Source organism: Strix uralensis, chromosome 1 (genome assembly GCF_047716275.1).
Source record: "Strix uralensis isolate ZFMK-TIS-50842 chromosome 1, bStrUra1, whole genome shotgun sequence".
Taxonomy (NCBI): Eukaryota; Metazoa; Chordata; class Aves; order Strigiformes; family Strigidae; genus Strix; species Strix uralensis.
Window position 1 is genome coordinate 47,862,602 of NC_133972.1, and position 16,448 is coordinate 47,879,049.

The following is a 16,448-nucleotide window of genomic DNA, read 5'->3' on the forward strand; positions in this document are numbered from 1 at the left end:
AGGGTTGCTGAACTTATGTTTCTGACAAAAGAAGATGACTACTCCTTTGAGTATTGGTGAGACAATGTAACTAAGAAGAATAAAATCTATTTAGTGTCTTTGTTATCATTAACATTGTGTATGACGTTCAAATCAATGAATTAGTCAATAATGTGTAAATTTTCAAACAGTGGCACAAGCATTACTGAGGCTAGAAGATAATTATATCCCTATATTTTAGAACAAAGATAACAGTACTACAGTTTAAAAATCTTTGGTAACAGTTGATGAAGAGAAGTGTTTTCAGGTCTATGGTTTAGATAACTTAGATAAAAATAGATAAACATAGTGGGGTATGGAAGTTATTTTCTGTTTTAAACTGTAGGCATTTGAACTGTATGGTGAATTGCCATCACTCTAGTGTCCTATAAAGACATAATATACAGAAACACTTTTCAGAACAGAATTTCATTCTGTTCACAGAATCAAAATCATAGAATTACTTGCATTGGAAGGTACCCATAAGGATCATGGAGTCCAACTCGCTGCTTCTCGCACGACTACCTGAAACTAATCCATATAACTAAGCATGTTGTCTAGACACTGCTTGAATTCTGCCAGGCTTGGTGCCTTGACCATCTCCCTGAGGAGCCTGTTCCAGTGACCAGCCACCCTTTCTGAAAAATCTTTCCCTAATCTCCGATCTGAACTTCCCCTGACGCAGCTTCTTTCCATTTCCTCTTGTCCTGTCGCTTGGTCACAAGAGAGAGGAGATCAGCAGCTGCACCTCTGCTGTACCCCTTGAGGAAGTTGTAGACTGTGATGAGGTCACCCCTCAGCCTTCTCTTCTCTAAGCTGAACAAGCCAAGTGACCTTAGTTGCTCCTCATAATCCTGCCCTCAAGACCATCTTGGTCACCCTCCTCTGGACACACTCTAATATTTCAATGTCCTTCTTATATTGAGGTGCCCAAAACTGCACACAGTACTCAAGGTGGGGCCACAGCAGTGCAGTGTAGAGTGGGACAATCACCTCCTTCAACCACCTAGCTATGCTGTGCTTGATGCACTCCAGGACATGATTGGCCCTTTTGGCTGCCAGGGCACACAATTGACTTGCCATCAACCCAAACCTCCAGATCTCTTTTTGTGGGGCTGCTTTCCAGACTCTTATCGCCTAATCTGTATGTATAACCAGGATTACTCTCTCCCAGGTGCAGAATCTGGCTCTTGTTCTTCTTAAATTTCATATGACTGGTGATTGCCCAGCTCTCTAGTCTATCCAGATCTCTCTGTAAGGCCTTTCTACCCTCAAGGGAGTCCACAGCTCCTCCTAATTTAGCATCATCGCCAAATTTACTTAGTGTACGTTCAACTCCTGCATCCAGATCATTTATAAAAACATTAAAGAGTACTGGCCCTAAAACTGAGCCCTGTGGAACCCCACTAGTAACTGGCCACCAGCCTGAATGTAGATCCATCTACTGTAACACTTTGAGCCCTACCTGCCAGTCAATTATTCACCCAACATATTATGACCTTGTCTAGGTGTATGTTGGACATTTTGTCCAGAAGGGTAGTGCAAGAGACAGTGTCAAAATCTTTGCTAAAATAAAAAACCACACGTATACTGGTTTCCCTTGGTCAACTAGGCAGGTGACCTTGTCATAAAAGGAAATTAAGTTAGTTAAGCAGGACTTTCCCCTTGTGAACCTCTGCTGGCAATGACCAATGACTGCATTTCCTCTCGAGGTTTTTCAATAACTCCCAGAATAAACTTCTCCATGATTTTACCAGGCACTGAAGGGACACTGACAGGCCTGTTGTAGTACAATAACTTAATTAAAAGTGCCCATGTACTTTTCATGAACCCTGAAGCTTCTCTCCTGCTTTTTGTGAAAGTGCTCAGTTCAGAAATCTTTGTGCAGAACAGGGACTTTGCTGACTACTAGACACGAGCTGGAAACAGGGAGTTCAAGGAACTAGGTCCAGAGAAGCACAGTGTTCCAAAGCACTGTTTCTCAGAGCTTTATGGAAAATATGAGCCATGTAATACCCCAAACGCAGTAACAATATTATGTAAAATATATGCATATCTAGTCTATGCTTTCTAAAATTAAAATATAAAATGATGTTAAGATTGAACTTTTATAAGTTTTAGGATGTTAAAAAACATCGTCAGTCTCTTGTGAAAAAAACCACCTCTCCTCTCCCCAGCTTCAAATGTTTAGATGCAAAGAATCAGTGGCCTCACCACACCTGTAGGGAAAACCCAAGAACAAATAGAAACAGTGCTGAAAAAACACCATCACTATGTAAAGCCCTTCTTTTATAATCTAAATTTGCTTGAACATAAATATGCAAGCAGATATACCTGTTTTCTCACCTTTCTCTGGGCAGACACCATCTAATGATTAGCTTCAGATTTATACCATGAGTTATCTACAGTACTGTGATCTTGTACCCCAGGGCCAGTTCTGGTTATTAAGGTGAATCTTGATATACTTTCCTTTGGTTATGTTTTCCCTTGACCATGCTTTATGGTCTTTCTTAGACTAAAATCATAAAGCATGAAAAGTATATTTCAGCAAAATATCATAAAGCCTTGAGGGTCTTCTGTAGACAAGTTCTACAGAAGTCTAGCTACATTACTGTTGGCATTGTCCATATCCATTTCCTGCTAAAGTATACTTTCTTGTACATACTGTTCTCTGACTTATAAATGGACTTATTATTGTGCATTTGTACAGTATCTATTTTCATAAGTGAGCTGTCCTGCTAAATACCCATCCTTAGAAATAAGACTGGTTAGCAACTGAATAGAGCCTAGATATAGGTGTTTAATACTATTTGAGATGCATTAGGAATTTGAAAACATCTATCCCTATGGAATTGTCAGGTATAATACAGTACACATGGGAATCCCTGCCCTGCCAGAACAACAGCAGTTGAGGCCAGCTGGAATACCTAACATACCACACACTGCACTGGGGGCAATGTGTAGGTCATGCACTCAAGCCCAGTGTTTCAACCAGAGTTGAATAGAGGAATGTATCGCTAGTTCCGGTGTCTAAAGAGATGTGATTGTTCCAGGAGTCTTCTGTTGGCCATTTCTAAGCATCATCCTCTTCTACATGCATATGGACTGAATTGGCCATACAGGCTCCTAGCCTCACTGTGTGGTCATTGAGGAAGACTTTATGGGCACCTACATAGACTTAACAGACTACATAAAAGCCTTGAATCAGTTTCTCCCGTGTAGGCATACATCTACTGACTTCAAATATTGCTAGGTACTTTTGTGCATGCAAATGACTTAAGTCTAAAAAAGTCTGCAAGCTTAAAGAAGGTATTATTAGTCAGATCAAATATTTACTGCTGAGATCTAAGTTAGGCTCTAGGCACATAAGTAACCTGGTCATTTTGATTATAGCCCAAACTCACTGGACTGGAAGTTGAATGCTAAATTGCCATTTTTCTTATTGAATATCTTCTCCATAATTGGTCTTATCTTTAATCATTAAAGAGGTCTTATCAAAAAATTCTGAGCATCACCAGAAAATCTCAGTCATAAAAACAAAAATGTAAAATGCTTACTTTTGATATCAAATGTCCATGATTTTAATAACAATTATAAAAAAAAAAAATTATATTCTAGCAGACTCTTTTTATTAGTTTAGGATAAGGAATTGCAACATAATCTTAACTTTTGATTAAAACATTTGTGTTTCTATTGCAGGTTGCCACAGAAGCCATAGAAAATATTAGAACTGTTGTTAGTTTGACACGAGAAAGAAGATTCGAGTTGATGTACGAAGAACATTTGCAAGTACCATACAGGTATAATAAAAATAACTAAGCTAAAAAAATTACAAACATTTCCTTGGGCAAACATTGATTTTTTTGTTGTTAGTGTGTATGATTTAATGTATAATTTAACTACATCAGAATTAATGTAAATATTTTGCATATTTTTTATTAACAAATGCAATCATCAGACAACATTTTTGTTCTTTGATTTAATTAATTTTCTGTGATAATATTGGTTTCTTCTATTGCAATGTCACTTGGTTTGGAAAAATGTTAGTTTTAAGTGAGCTTTGGAAGTCATCTAATCTAACCTCCCTCCTGAAGTGTTTCAGATATTTAATTAAAAACTTTTTAATGTAAATTGAATATTGCATTAAGCCCTTCTTGAAAGTATGAATAGGATTGAAAACATTTGAATAATTACTTATCAGTTTGTGACTGAAAAAAGATAAATCTGCCTGGACTAAATCAAAATTAAAAAGTCTTAAAGTGAAAAACTGAAAAGATGCTGTCAATTAAATTTTTGTTTGTTCTGGAATGAAATGTTTAATTTTCAGACATCCACGAGAAAAGTAAAGGAAATGATAGCATATGTACACAGATACAATGGGAGACAAGGAGGGGTGCTGCTAATACATCCACCATAATAATTGAGTGGTTAGAGCACAGTGCAGGACGTAAAAGATATCACTTAGATTTTTTTCTCAGGCTGCTAGGTTTTGAGTCCATATATCACAACTTTCAGTATAGTGCCTAACCATTCTCATGGTTGACATTGGTGGGATTGCTCCAAGACTTTCATCTTAATGCTGTTCTAGTATAAATAAGAACTTATTATCCTATGGGTCAATTTGTCTGGAAGAGATAGGACGTGTGTTTTTCAGTTAATGTTTCGGTTTATGTTAAGCCACTGATTAGGCAAAGAGTTTCTATTTTATAAAAATTGAGCTTAGGCTTTCTGTTATACTGGATTAATGCACAAATCAGCTATGTAAAAGAGAAGCCACAACAGCCTCTTAATCGAAAAAACCCACACTTGTGAACTTGGCTCCTGTTTGTTTTGGTTTGGGTTTTTTCCAGAAGGAACCATACAGTTGTGACTTAGTAATAGCATCAATAAAATGAAAATATTTTCTTTCTTTTATTCTGGTATCATTCATAGTTACAGAATATTTTCTCTCTGCCTTGCTTTTAGTTATAGGCATAGTTTTATCATCCCAAATCTAATTTCTGCATCATACTTGCAGGCTTGATCTTATTTGAGAGAGGAATTTTGACTGATTAAATTGAAAAGAAACAGATTCTAGAGTGTATAATATTGAACTCTTTAATATCTTTGTTATTTGGTTAACATAAAATTGCAAGAAAAAAATGACACAAAAATTTGGCTTTGGCTGAAGGTGAGCTAAAAGTTATGCTCCTTTTTTTTTCCTCTTACGTGACAATTCCGTAGTACAATTTTACAGTAATACAATTTCAAATGTGTTATTTGCATCTTCAAATTGGTAATAATGGACTGAACTGTAAAGTATTTTAACACTCAAACTATGAGATGCAACACAATAATTATACATAGCAGCTAAGGTGTCACCTTTTTCTGCACCCACATTCCAAGCAGTTCTTGGAAGTAAATACAATTCTGGAAAGAAAACTAACTTTCTCTTGGACACAGTCTAATAGAAGACAAGGGAATGTGTTGTTTAAGCATGAGTACACTTCCCATTCATAACAGTATAATCTGAAGTCAATGACTCGGTTTTTGCATACTAGGACTTAAGTATGATTGCACATTTTTATGAAAATATGCATTCTTTCTTACAGAAATTCTGTGAAGAAGGCACATATATTCGGATTTTGCTTTGCCCTTTCACAAGCAATGATGTTCTTTACCTATGCTGGCTGTTTCCGGTTTGGTGCCTATCTGGTGGTGAATGGACACATGGAGTATAAGAGTGTGTTTTTGTAAGTATCTCTTTTGCAATCTTTTTTCTGTTGGTCCAGACAATGGTCTTTGTTTACTGCTACAGATATAATGAATCCATTGTGTAAGCTATGAGAGAACAGGCAAATTTTTCTTCTGTACTTAAATATAATGAAAGCATATTACAAAGTAAATACTCTGGGTGACTACAGAGTCTGAGCTGTTCAGATAGGCCTGATTTTGGATTTCCTTTTCTGTATTTATTTGGCACTATTATGTTTTTCAGAGGTTGGAACAGTATCCTACTTACATCACTTTGTTTATTCTCACCAATCTTATTGTTCGTGCAGCTGTGAGGTCTTCTATAGATTCTACAAAAAACATAGTTGTACCTCTTTATTGAAGCATAATAATACTGTAAAAATCTTTTTAAGAATAGGTCATCAGTGTCTTTGTTATTTCTATGTCAGGTTTGTTTGTTGAAATTTGAAATCTTCTCTAAAATACATGTTAAATAATTGGAGAACAGTATTCCATAAGGTAGATGCTGTTCACTATAAGGGAAGGATAACTAAATTATTTTAGAAGACATTCTGATAAGAAGATTGTTCACTTTAATGACCCAATTTTGTGTAGGAAATGGAAGTATGAACCATGAATGTAAGAACAGTATGTAGAGTACTGTACATACGCATAGTCAGGTGGAGCATTTTATTTTTAATTTAGACAGGTACTGCAAGTAAAATATGATTCTAATTTGCAGTATTCTTAAAAGGTATATCCATTGCAATCTAAAATTATACAAGGAATAATACAATTATTTGTCTCTAAAGGCACTTTATAGGTTTTTAAGGACAGAAACTGTACACAAATTAAAGAAATAATTTTGAAATTATAGTTTATCCTTAGCTTCTTACTTTTATATTTTGGGTTTGTAATAGCCATTTATCCAATCATTTGCCATAATACCAAAGAGCCACTATCATAAACAAAGTCTCATTCTTCTAGATCATATATAAACTCAGAAGAAATATAATTTGTAATTTAAGAGGCAATAGCTCAATACAGGCCTATGGAAACAAGTGTGAAAAGAATGAGATTCTACCAGTATGGGTATCAGTGACCTCAATACCTAAGAAAAGCCCAATCATAACAATTTTTTGTTGGCAACTTGATTAAAGATAGTTAACACAGCTCATTTTGACTGGAAGATGTTGGAAAGTGTCTGCATCCCATCTGCTAGCTGAACATCTCTAGACAGCTGAGTGAGTGAACTTCCAGTGGTTCAGTTAGATTTGGAAGGGATTGACTGATCTAAAACTGTGTGAGTCCTCCTAGGCTGTTCAAATGTAGAATAAAACAGATTAGTTTATATAGCTTTGAATATAAAAGATAAAAGTTAATAGAAATTAATTTATTTTACTTTGCCTTAAAACAGGCTAAGAGGTCTCATATGTCAATTATCATTTCTCAGTGATGAATAATCCTATGTTGTGTGGCAGTAATTAATAGCTGAGGACAGCAGGTTCTTAAACCATTCTAATGTAGTTTGTAAAGATACATCTACATTCACCATAAAACAATAGACTAGTTTTCAACCTTTTTTTGGTTTTGTGAACCCTTCCATTTTTTTCCAGCAGAACTGTGAGAGCAAATTAAATCTTTATTGTCACCTTGTTACAGCCTTGATTTCTCATTTTCATTGATGCCTTAAAAATTAATCACTAACTCCCAGAGGTCATTGAACCATAGAGAGGAAACCACAGCAATAGTAGAACAAGAATAGAGTAACAGTTTTACCATCCATTGACCACCTTCCTCCTAGCCCCAGCTGAGACTTAATATAGTTAACCAGTATCAATAATTAAAAAAATTAGTTCTAATAAGTAACAAAAACATTGATTTTGGAATGGAGGCTTCTTTATCTCACTTCATTAAAAGAGGATAAAAACAAATTTCTGAAGCTAAATGAGTAGTTAAAGCAATAATAGTTGGCTACTACTTTATCCTTTTTAAATTTAACCCCCTTTTTTCTCCAAGTAAAAGAAAGTTGACTGCAGCACCATTTCCATTGTCCTTTCCTTCATTGTCTATTTATTGATTTTTTTTTTTCCCCTGATTTCTTTTATAGAGTGTTTTCAGCTGTTGTATTCGGTGCAATGGCATTAGGACAAAGCAGCTCTTTTGCTCCAGACTATGCCAAAGCAAAGATATCAGCAGCCCACTTGTTTCTGCTGTTTGAAAGAGTACCCTCCATAGATAGTTACAGCGAGGAAGGAGAGAAGCCTGTAAGTAAGCCACGTGTAACGAGTGATATTATTTATTGATAATACGGACAGTAGCCTTCTCACTTCCTTCAAACCGATTTTTCCTCTCCATCTGGTTCCTTCCTTATCTAATATGTTCTTGAGACATATCCAAACACAGCGTGGACCAATTTCACTATTGTGAGTCCAGCCTTTGCCCACGCTGTCTAAAGGTTATTTGTTCTGAAAACCTAGTTAAGGTACAACTTGTGTGGAATTCAACCAGCAGAACTACGAGCATTTTCAAAATAGTTCAGTGCTGTACTTGGATGTTATAGCTTCACAAAAATTCAGACCATAGAGTTAAAGTCAACATTCCAGCAAATGCAAAACTCTATTGATATCTGTGGGGGTAAAAAAAAAAAAAAAAAAAAAAGACTTCTGCAATTATATTTGAATCATTTGTCAAATTGTCTTAAAGAGGTAACAGTGATACTATTTCAATTATAGGAAACATTTGGGGGAAGCATAACAGTCAAAGATGTGGCATTCAACTACCCAAACCGACCAGAGGTCAAAATCCTCCAAGGTTTGAATCTAAAAGTAGAAAAGGGACAAACTCTGGCTCTTGTTGGTAGCAGTGGCTGTGGAAAGAGCACTGTTGTTCAGCTGCTTGAGAGATTTTATGATCCACTTGATGGAGAAATGGTAAGTATTTTTGTAAGAATGTGTCAATATGTTAAGTGAGGGTGTGCTTATTGGGTTTTATGTGATGTGATAAAGTATAATAGATATTTCTAGTTTTATTTTTTTAATATTTTAAAAGTTAAAGACAAGCAGTGGCTCATCAGGGTTCCTTATTTAAATGTGATGAATAATATAATGGAAAAAGTCCCAGTTTCCCACATTATAATGAATTAATGAAACAAGATCTGTGTGGTAAAAATATGCCTGATCCACAGCCTAATGATGGCTTTGAATTCAGAGCAAATTTCCTGAGGTTTTTATGTTAAGAACACTTTAAAAGTTATTAAATATACATATCTACTTCTGTATAATGTAGTAATAGAACATGCCATCTATGTTCTTTCCTAAAACAGTGAACATTAACAAAAATAATTTTTATCATAATTTTTACTTGTCAGAAACATCTTTCAGAGTATGGCCACTTATCAAGCAATAGATTGTAAATACTTTTAGTAATTTTTGTTTAAAATACATCTAGGATTTCCCACACTACTTATTCAGCAACCTAACATATTATTTTCACATAATGGCATTGTTTATTGCTATTTTCTCTTGGATGTAAATGTGCTCAGAGATATTGTTTTAAAAAGAACCCACACATTTTGGATTGGATTAGGTAAGAATGAGAAGGATTTCAGAACCTGTCTCTTCAGAGATACTCACAAAAGATAAGGTAGTACTTAAATAAGGCCTAGATGCAATGGGCAAGATTGTTTTGAGGTTGGAAATGCCAATACAGGTCCAGTGTAGCAAACTAGTGTGTAGAAAGAAGCAGCATAGGTGCCCCAACCTTGGATCCATAAATAATCAACAATGGTTTACTGAAGGGAAAAGCACAGACCTCGGGCATAGAAACCACAAAAGTGGTGGACTAATTCACAAGCTGAGTTGCACTGTGAACTGAGTGAAAAGAGCGTATGCTTAAAAGCTCTAATTGTCTGAAAAACAGCTGTTCATAACAGTGAGCATTATGATAGTCTGGTGAAGAGAGTAACTATGCCTAGAAGTTGTGCTATTTGTTATGTTGGATCCAAAATTCATAATAACTGAGTTCTCTAGCTTCTTCAGTGATTTTTCACATCAAATAAGGAACAGGAAGCAGACCTTAGCAGCCTGCAAATCCGTTGGAATTCTAAGGAAAAGAGATGGCAAATACTTATGTAGTTGAAATCAATTTCTCCTTTCCAGCTTTTTTTTTTTTTTCCCCTTTACATCTACAGATGTAGAAATGCTGCCACTGATTTCAGTGGATTTTTAATCAGGTTCATTATGATCTCTTTCCTTTGAAAAACAATTATATTTGCTATGAATTGGCTGTTCTAGCACAAACTATGGAATTACTAGATTAAACATGTCCAGTAACCATGCTATGCAGGGGGTAGTTCTTTGATTATCCAGTTGATTATGTGACTCAACACAAAGCCTGAGCACTGTACTAGGTGATTCTAGTGGAGATGTAACAGCCCTCTTAATGTCCCGGTATATTTGTGTTCAAGTTGATATAACTTGTATAATTATGAAACTGATCTATCCAGAAAATTTTTTTCTGTTGTCTTTTATCTAATAGACAATGATAACAACTCAGTAGCCAAATCGAGCAGAAGTGTGACAGAGTTGCCAGTAAAGAAAACTGGCTGCAAATGACATCTTAAGGAATCCAGAAGTAAATTTGTCCATTGCCGGGCATTACATCACAATTAAACTTAAGATTGGATGCTTGGTTTATAAGCGTGTGAATGAATGAACCGAATTCTTCTTTTATTTTAATGGAATACTACTGCCAACCTGTTCCTTCAGTAGGGATATGCAAAATAGAGGAAGGTTTTCCCACCAAAGAAAGAAATGGAAGGACTTTACCTACAGTTCTTTGCAGTTGCCTCAACATATTCTATCTTCCACTGTCTTCAAAATCCGGATTAAATTTTGAAGCAAACAGAAGGACTGAGGCAGCAGAAGGAACTATGCTCGCTTTTATGTAATAGCCCTTACAAAATTTTGGAACATAGAGGGGAAGGGGTTATGTGAGCTTTCAATATGGATCTCTAAGGAAAGAACTGTAATTGCACAACTTCTGTGTATGAATTTACAGTAAGTCTCAACTACACATACAGCCATGTGACTGAAATTTAAAATGTTTGGTTTCTTAGCTTTTTGATGGCAAAAATGCAAAGACACTAAATATCCAGTGGCTGAGAGCTCAGATTGGTATCGTCTCACAAGAACCAATCCTGTTTGACTGCACTGTTGCTGAAAATATCGCATATGGAGATAACAGTCGGGAGGTGTCACATGAGGAAATTGTAAATGCAGCAAAAGAAGCCAATATTCATTCCTTCATTGACTCTCTGCCAGATGTAAGTTGTTCCTTTTCTTTCCTACTCAGAACAAGGGTGACTTACTGTGGCAGGGAAAAGTTGTGTCCATTTATGATTCCCTGGGGTACAATTCTCTGAGATGTAAATAGATCTGAAACTGATTTTTAAATCTTATCCTTTCTTAACTGTGTTTAACATATTTATTTTTACTCTGGGAGACTCCATTGTCAGATGGAGAGCTGAACATTTAGGAAATCAGGGAAGAAAATCCATAGTTATAACTAATTGAGAACTGGAAGTGTGGGGTGGGTTTTTTGAAGTGAGTTGAACATTTCTTTTTAAGGTCCTATTTATCTCAAGCATATGTAAAAGACTCTGCTAGACTGACAAGTTTCTTATGCATTTCTTTCCATTATACCTAGTCAGAATTTAAATTTCTATTATTCCTACAGTTCAAAAATTACTAAGAAAGTTTTTCATATATATATATTATAGACATAATAATGTAAGAATAAACATCTTGGGTTAGGTGGAAGGTCTGCCACACACAAAATCTTGTCCCAGGCAGTGACCAGTAAGACATATTTACAAATAAGTATTCAGAAAGACTAAACATCTAATCACATTTCCCATGAATTCTCATCTAACTTTGCATAATTTGTGACTCTGAAACTTCCTAAGATAGAAATCATATTTTATTATTTAGTTCTGTATGGATTTTTCTTCTTCGGATTTGACAAATCAATTTCTAACCTATGTCAACTTGTATGCAAAACTTCATGAAGCAAGGAGGTTACCAGCTTCGTTGTATGTTGTATATATCCAGCTTAATTTCAGGCTGTTAAACTGCTTTTTGCATTTCTTGAAAAAATACAAAGGCCAAAGCCCATGATTTTTGCAGATCATATTTAGTTTCTAATTACTTATAAAGATCTACTCTTTCCAAAACTTTGTAGAGAAATCTTGTGCTATATAATGATGTCTCATAAAACTTTGGTGTTTTTTGCAACCAAATATGTAATACTTCAAAGACTACTGTGACCTACACCTGAGTTTGTCTGGAGATCTGACTGGTCTGCCTTAACTGATATAACTAAATTAAAAGAATAACTGTCCAAAACTGTAGTATAGATATTGATAAAGCATATAAATGTCTATGTCTATATATAAATACAGTATATAATTTGGCCTGAAACTGACACATCTTACATATTGCTATTTTTTTCTTCAGGATTAATAAATGTGGGTTAGAATAACTAATTGGTTAGGATGCTAGCATGGAATGTTTAAGGTCAGGGTTTGACCCCCAGTATTGTCATAGACTTCCACTGCGCTTTGATGTTCTATCTCCTGATTGAGAATAATGTTGCCTTCCAACATTAGAGGGGTTGTTGCTTTGATTTTATGACATGTTTGATGCTACAAAGAAGTCTCCTAGTGAAAGATCTATAGAACTGTGGCAGATAGGAATTCTAGTCATCTGTTTTCAGAGAGCTATTGGCATGGAATATGCAGTTTATGGATGGCTGGTATCAGGGTTGATATACTTAAACATACTTCAGAATCGCTTTGCATTCATAGTCTGAACTTAACATATTGTTTCTAGAAATACAATACCCGTGTAGGAGACAAGGGAACTCAGCTCTCTGGTGGTCAGAAACAACGTATTGCTATTGCCCGAGCTCTTGTACGTCAGCCCCAAATTCTGCTACTGGATGAAGCTACATCTGCCTTAGATACAGAAAGTGAAAAGGTAACTTGATTGTGAGCCAGTAGTCTGGAATCTAAATACATGTTTGTTTGTATTATGATTATTGTTTTCACTCCCACAGATTAAAACCCAGCACTGGAAATATGGTGGTTTATGCTAATTACATATTCATGCTAATACTAGACAAATATAAAGGTCTTACTCCTCCTTGCCCAAAAAAATGTGGATGGAAGTTGCAATGAAGAAGGCATTTCTTTGCCTGGAATTCTTCAGGCTTCAATTGAATAAGTGCTATCAAGTGCTATGGACTAGGAGGCACAAACTTTAGAAGCTGAAAAGATTGAAGATACTGCCAGAGAACTTTTTTTCTGGGAAACTGTCAAATCTTGCTTTCCCCATTGCTCTTCAGTCCTTGCTATATGTTCATGGCTAATATACAAACATCCAGTGGAAAAATTGCTAGAACACTGCAATCTTGGTATAATAGAAGTACAATCTAACCATAGAAAATCAACACAGGTTCTACAAAAATACTTACTATTAAAGAAGCAAATATTATAACATATTATAATCTGAAAAGCTCAAACCCTGTGGACTAAGATCTGATCAATTCTAGGCATAAAAACATAAGGTTTGAGGGGAAAATGCCATTAAATAATTCCAGGATTTTTTGTTTTCTTAATTATGTGGTACTTCAGTACAGAAATTTCATCTCTTATTTTATTCTGCATTAATAAACATAAGAAATAAAGAAAGGAATGCAGAGATTCTTATTAGTACTTTTCTGTCAGTGCTAGCTTTAAGAAAAACATGATTCATGAGAGTCCCTGCAAAATCATGAGAACGGTATGAAAGTAGTTGACCCAAGATTACTGACTTAACTCGGGTATATAATTAATTGAAGGTCTCTGGAGGTCTTTAGTTAGACCTCCTCTCCAAACAAGGGCCAATACTGAATTCAAACTAGGTTGCTTAGTGCTGTGTCCAGTAGGGTCCTTGAAAATCTACAAGGACATTCAGCAAGCTCTCTTTTGTCCCTGTTCCAATGTTTAATTATCCTTGGAGTGAATATTTTTCTTATATCCAGCCAGATCCTCCCCTGTTACAATTTATGACCATTTTCTCTTGTTCTCCTGCCATGTATCTCAGTAATGAGCCTGGTTCCATCTCATCCTTTTAGCTATCATGGCATCATCCTCTGTGACAGTTTTGACTCTTTGCCCACACAGGCTAATTCTAAAACAGGAAGCTAAAGCCACAGATATTCATTTTCCCTCACTGTCATATTACAGTTTACTTCACAGATGGCAACTGAGATATATCTCACGACAACTGCCAGAATAGTTCACGTTTTGGTTTGTTCATTGCGCAGATTGTCCAGGAAGCGCTGGATAAAGCCAGAGAAGGTCGCACCTGCATCGTGATAGCTCACCGCCTCTCCACCATCCAAAATGCTGACAAGATTGCCGTGGTCCAGAACGGCAAGGTCGTAGAGCAAGGGACCCATCAGCAGCTCCTGGCTGAAAAAGGCATCTACTATTCTCTGGTCAATGTCCAAAGTGGGTCATGCAACATGTAAATTAAAGGCAGTACTCATCTCTGAATTGTCACTGTAATTATTTCAATACTGCTGGTTTTTTCACTGTAATTATATCAATATCAATAGTCAGTCTTGATACTTTTGGTTTTCTTCCTTCCTTTCATAACTCCTACGAAAACAAGAAATACTAAAGTAAATATGTACCAGTTTCTCACTACTAGTTTTCACTATTCAAACCACTCAACTATGTGGCCAAAGCAGAGGCTTATTGCACTCATAAAAGCAGAAGCATGTTAAGCCAAATGTAATTAATATTAGCTTGCTTTGAACTCTGTCAAAATCACACTAATCATCAGGCATGTGCGGTAAACAACCTGTAAACATTTTCATGCTCGGTAAAAATAGTGTTGCTATTGCCAGAAAGAAACCTGAAGCTTCATCCTCACCGTGCCTGTGTAAGTCAGTCTTGGCCTATTAGGCTTGTTACCAACTTGTTATGAGAACTTGCAGGTCAGATGGAACTTGATGCGAAGTGTCTTGTTATGATGTGGAGTTTTAGCCTGGAGTGACACCAAAGGTCTTGAAAATATGTGCATATGTTGAAAACAAAAGTCCCAGAACTGTAAGTATCTCACTGATGGTCAGTTACTGATCATTGAAGAACTGGAACCTTAAGAGCTGGGAAAAGACTTCTTTAAGTATAACACAGAAAAGAAGCAGCAGATAAGAAAAAACCCACAACTAACGGGCAAGGCAAGGCACCTGCTGCAGCCTGGGAAAGTAGTATCTGCAAGTGTCCCAAAGTCCTACATGTCAGAGGTAAAGGGCTAAGAAATCCCTACAGACTGCAATATTTTATAAAAAGTGAAAATCTTGAATTTAGGCTTGGAGGAGGTGGAAGGAAGGCATCCTTTTCAGTGTTAGCATCCTTCATTGAAGAGCTCTTGAACCTGATCACCCTGATGACTAAGACTCTCAAGGCCTGTAACCATCTGTGCTAATTACATGGCGTCAGATCTGTGGTACTGTATATTAGTTGCTAATTTAGGATGATTGTTAAGGACTAACTGCTTTGAATATGTAGTAATAGTGATTAATAATTATTAAGAACTAACCATTAGCAATGTATATTGTTATTGAATATCTGTGCAGTAAAGTTTTGTTTTTAAGTTTAAAACTGGCCTGATTAATCAGTCTTCCACACTTCCGTCATAGCAATGTCTGATTCTCTGAGATTTACGTATATGATCTGTCTTATCTACATGTAGATATTTATATACACACAACCCAACTGATAGGCAGTTCGGCTCATCAATGTACTAGTAATACTCTCAAGAATGTTGATTGATGCAGTCTTATTACATTCCTCTGGAATCACTTACCTGTTTTCTTTTATTCCTGTCTTAGATGGAAAAACAATTTGACTAGCAAATTTGTTTCCGATATATGTATTACTTAATACAGTAAGGTTCTTGTCCATGAGTAAGGTTATTAGTCTGTACTATAATATAAATAAGTTATACTTGCAATTGCAAGAATGGAATAGATATTCTTTAACATTATAGTCTGGAGATTCAAGTAAGAACATACTTAGGTTGATTTTTTTACTAAATTCTGGGGTTTAGTTTTTTATTTTTAAAACTAGTTTTTTAAATTTTGGTGATACATTTTTGTAATGATTGGGTTGTTTCCCCAGACTGTACCATTTCAGAAATGCTTCATTTACCAGATGAATTTAGCTCTTCCTGAAAATCAGGCAAGCACTGTACATGTTTTACCACAGACATCTGAAAATCAGTTTTGAAAATTTTGTCCATATAGTTTAAAATCTAGTTCAGAAATTCATGTCAAATATAGAAACTTTCCAAAACAATCTATTTTCCCTATTCTTCCACATTTCTGAAGAAATATTTCCCCTTTGTTGAGATTTACGCAAAAGTTTGCATAATAATTGCTAAGCAACTCACTTTTGTTTTAGAGGGGCTATAAGGAAAAAGTAAGCACTTTCCTTTAAGGATAATGGATCTTTTTTTCCATATCCCCCATAAATGCTTAAATAACTATGCTGCTGCTCGCAATTGCTTTCCTTTCAGAAGACCACAACAACCATATTACTTCCATCGTGCTATCACCAGATACCTCATCATGTAATTTTTAGTCACAAAGTCAAAAGGGCAGAC

The 16,448-nt window shown here is 35.7% G+C and overlaps 1 protein-coding gene across 5 annotated transcripts in view; it reads left to right on the top strand.

Moving 5' to 3' along the window:
- ABCB1 (ATP binding cassette subfamily B member 1) overlaps positions 1–15,445 on the top strand; it is a 61,520-nt gene extending 46,075 nt beyond the window's left edge. For all 5 annotated transcript variants that reach the window (XM_074864939.1, XM_074864933.1, XM_074864946.1 and 2 more), the window contains 7 exons: positions 3,718–3,818; positions 5,610–5,750; positions 7,841–7,997; positions 8,466–8,663; positions 10,850–11,056; positions 12,624–12,770; positions 14,101–15,445. In XM_074864939.1, the coding sequence (XP_074721040.1) occupies positions 3,718–3,818; positions 5,610–5,750; positions 7,841–7,997; positions 8,466–8,663; positions 10,850–11,056; positions 12,624–12,770; positions 14,101–14,307 (1,158 nt within the window). In that variant the 3' untranslated portion in view covers positions 14,308–15,445. The remainder of the gene's footprint in view (positions 1–3,717; positions 3,819–5,609; positions 5,751–7,840; positions 7,998–8,465; positions 8,664–10,849; positions 11,057–12,623; positions 12,771–14,100) is intronic.
- The last annotated feature ends 1,003 nt before the right edge of the window (positions 15,446–16,448 follow it).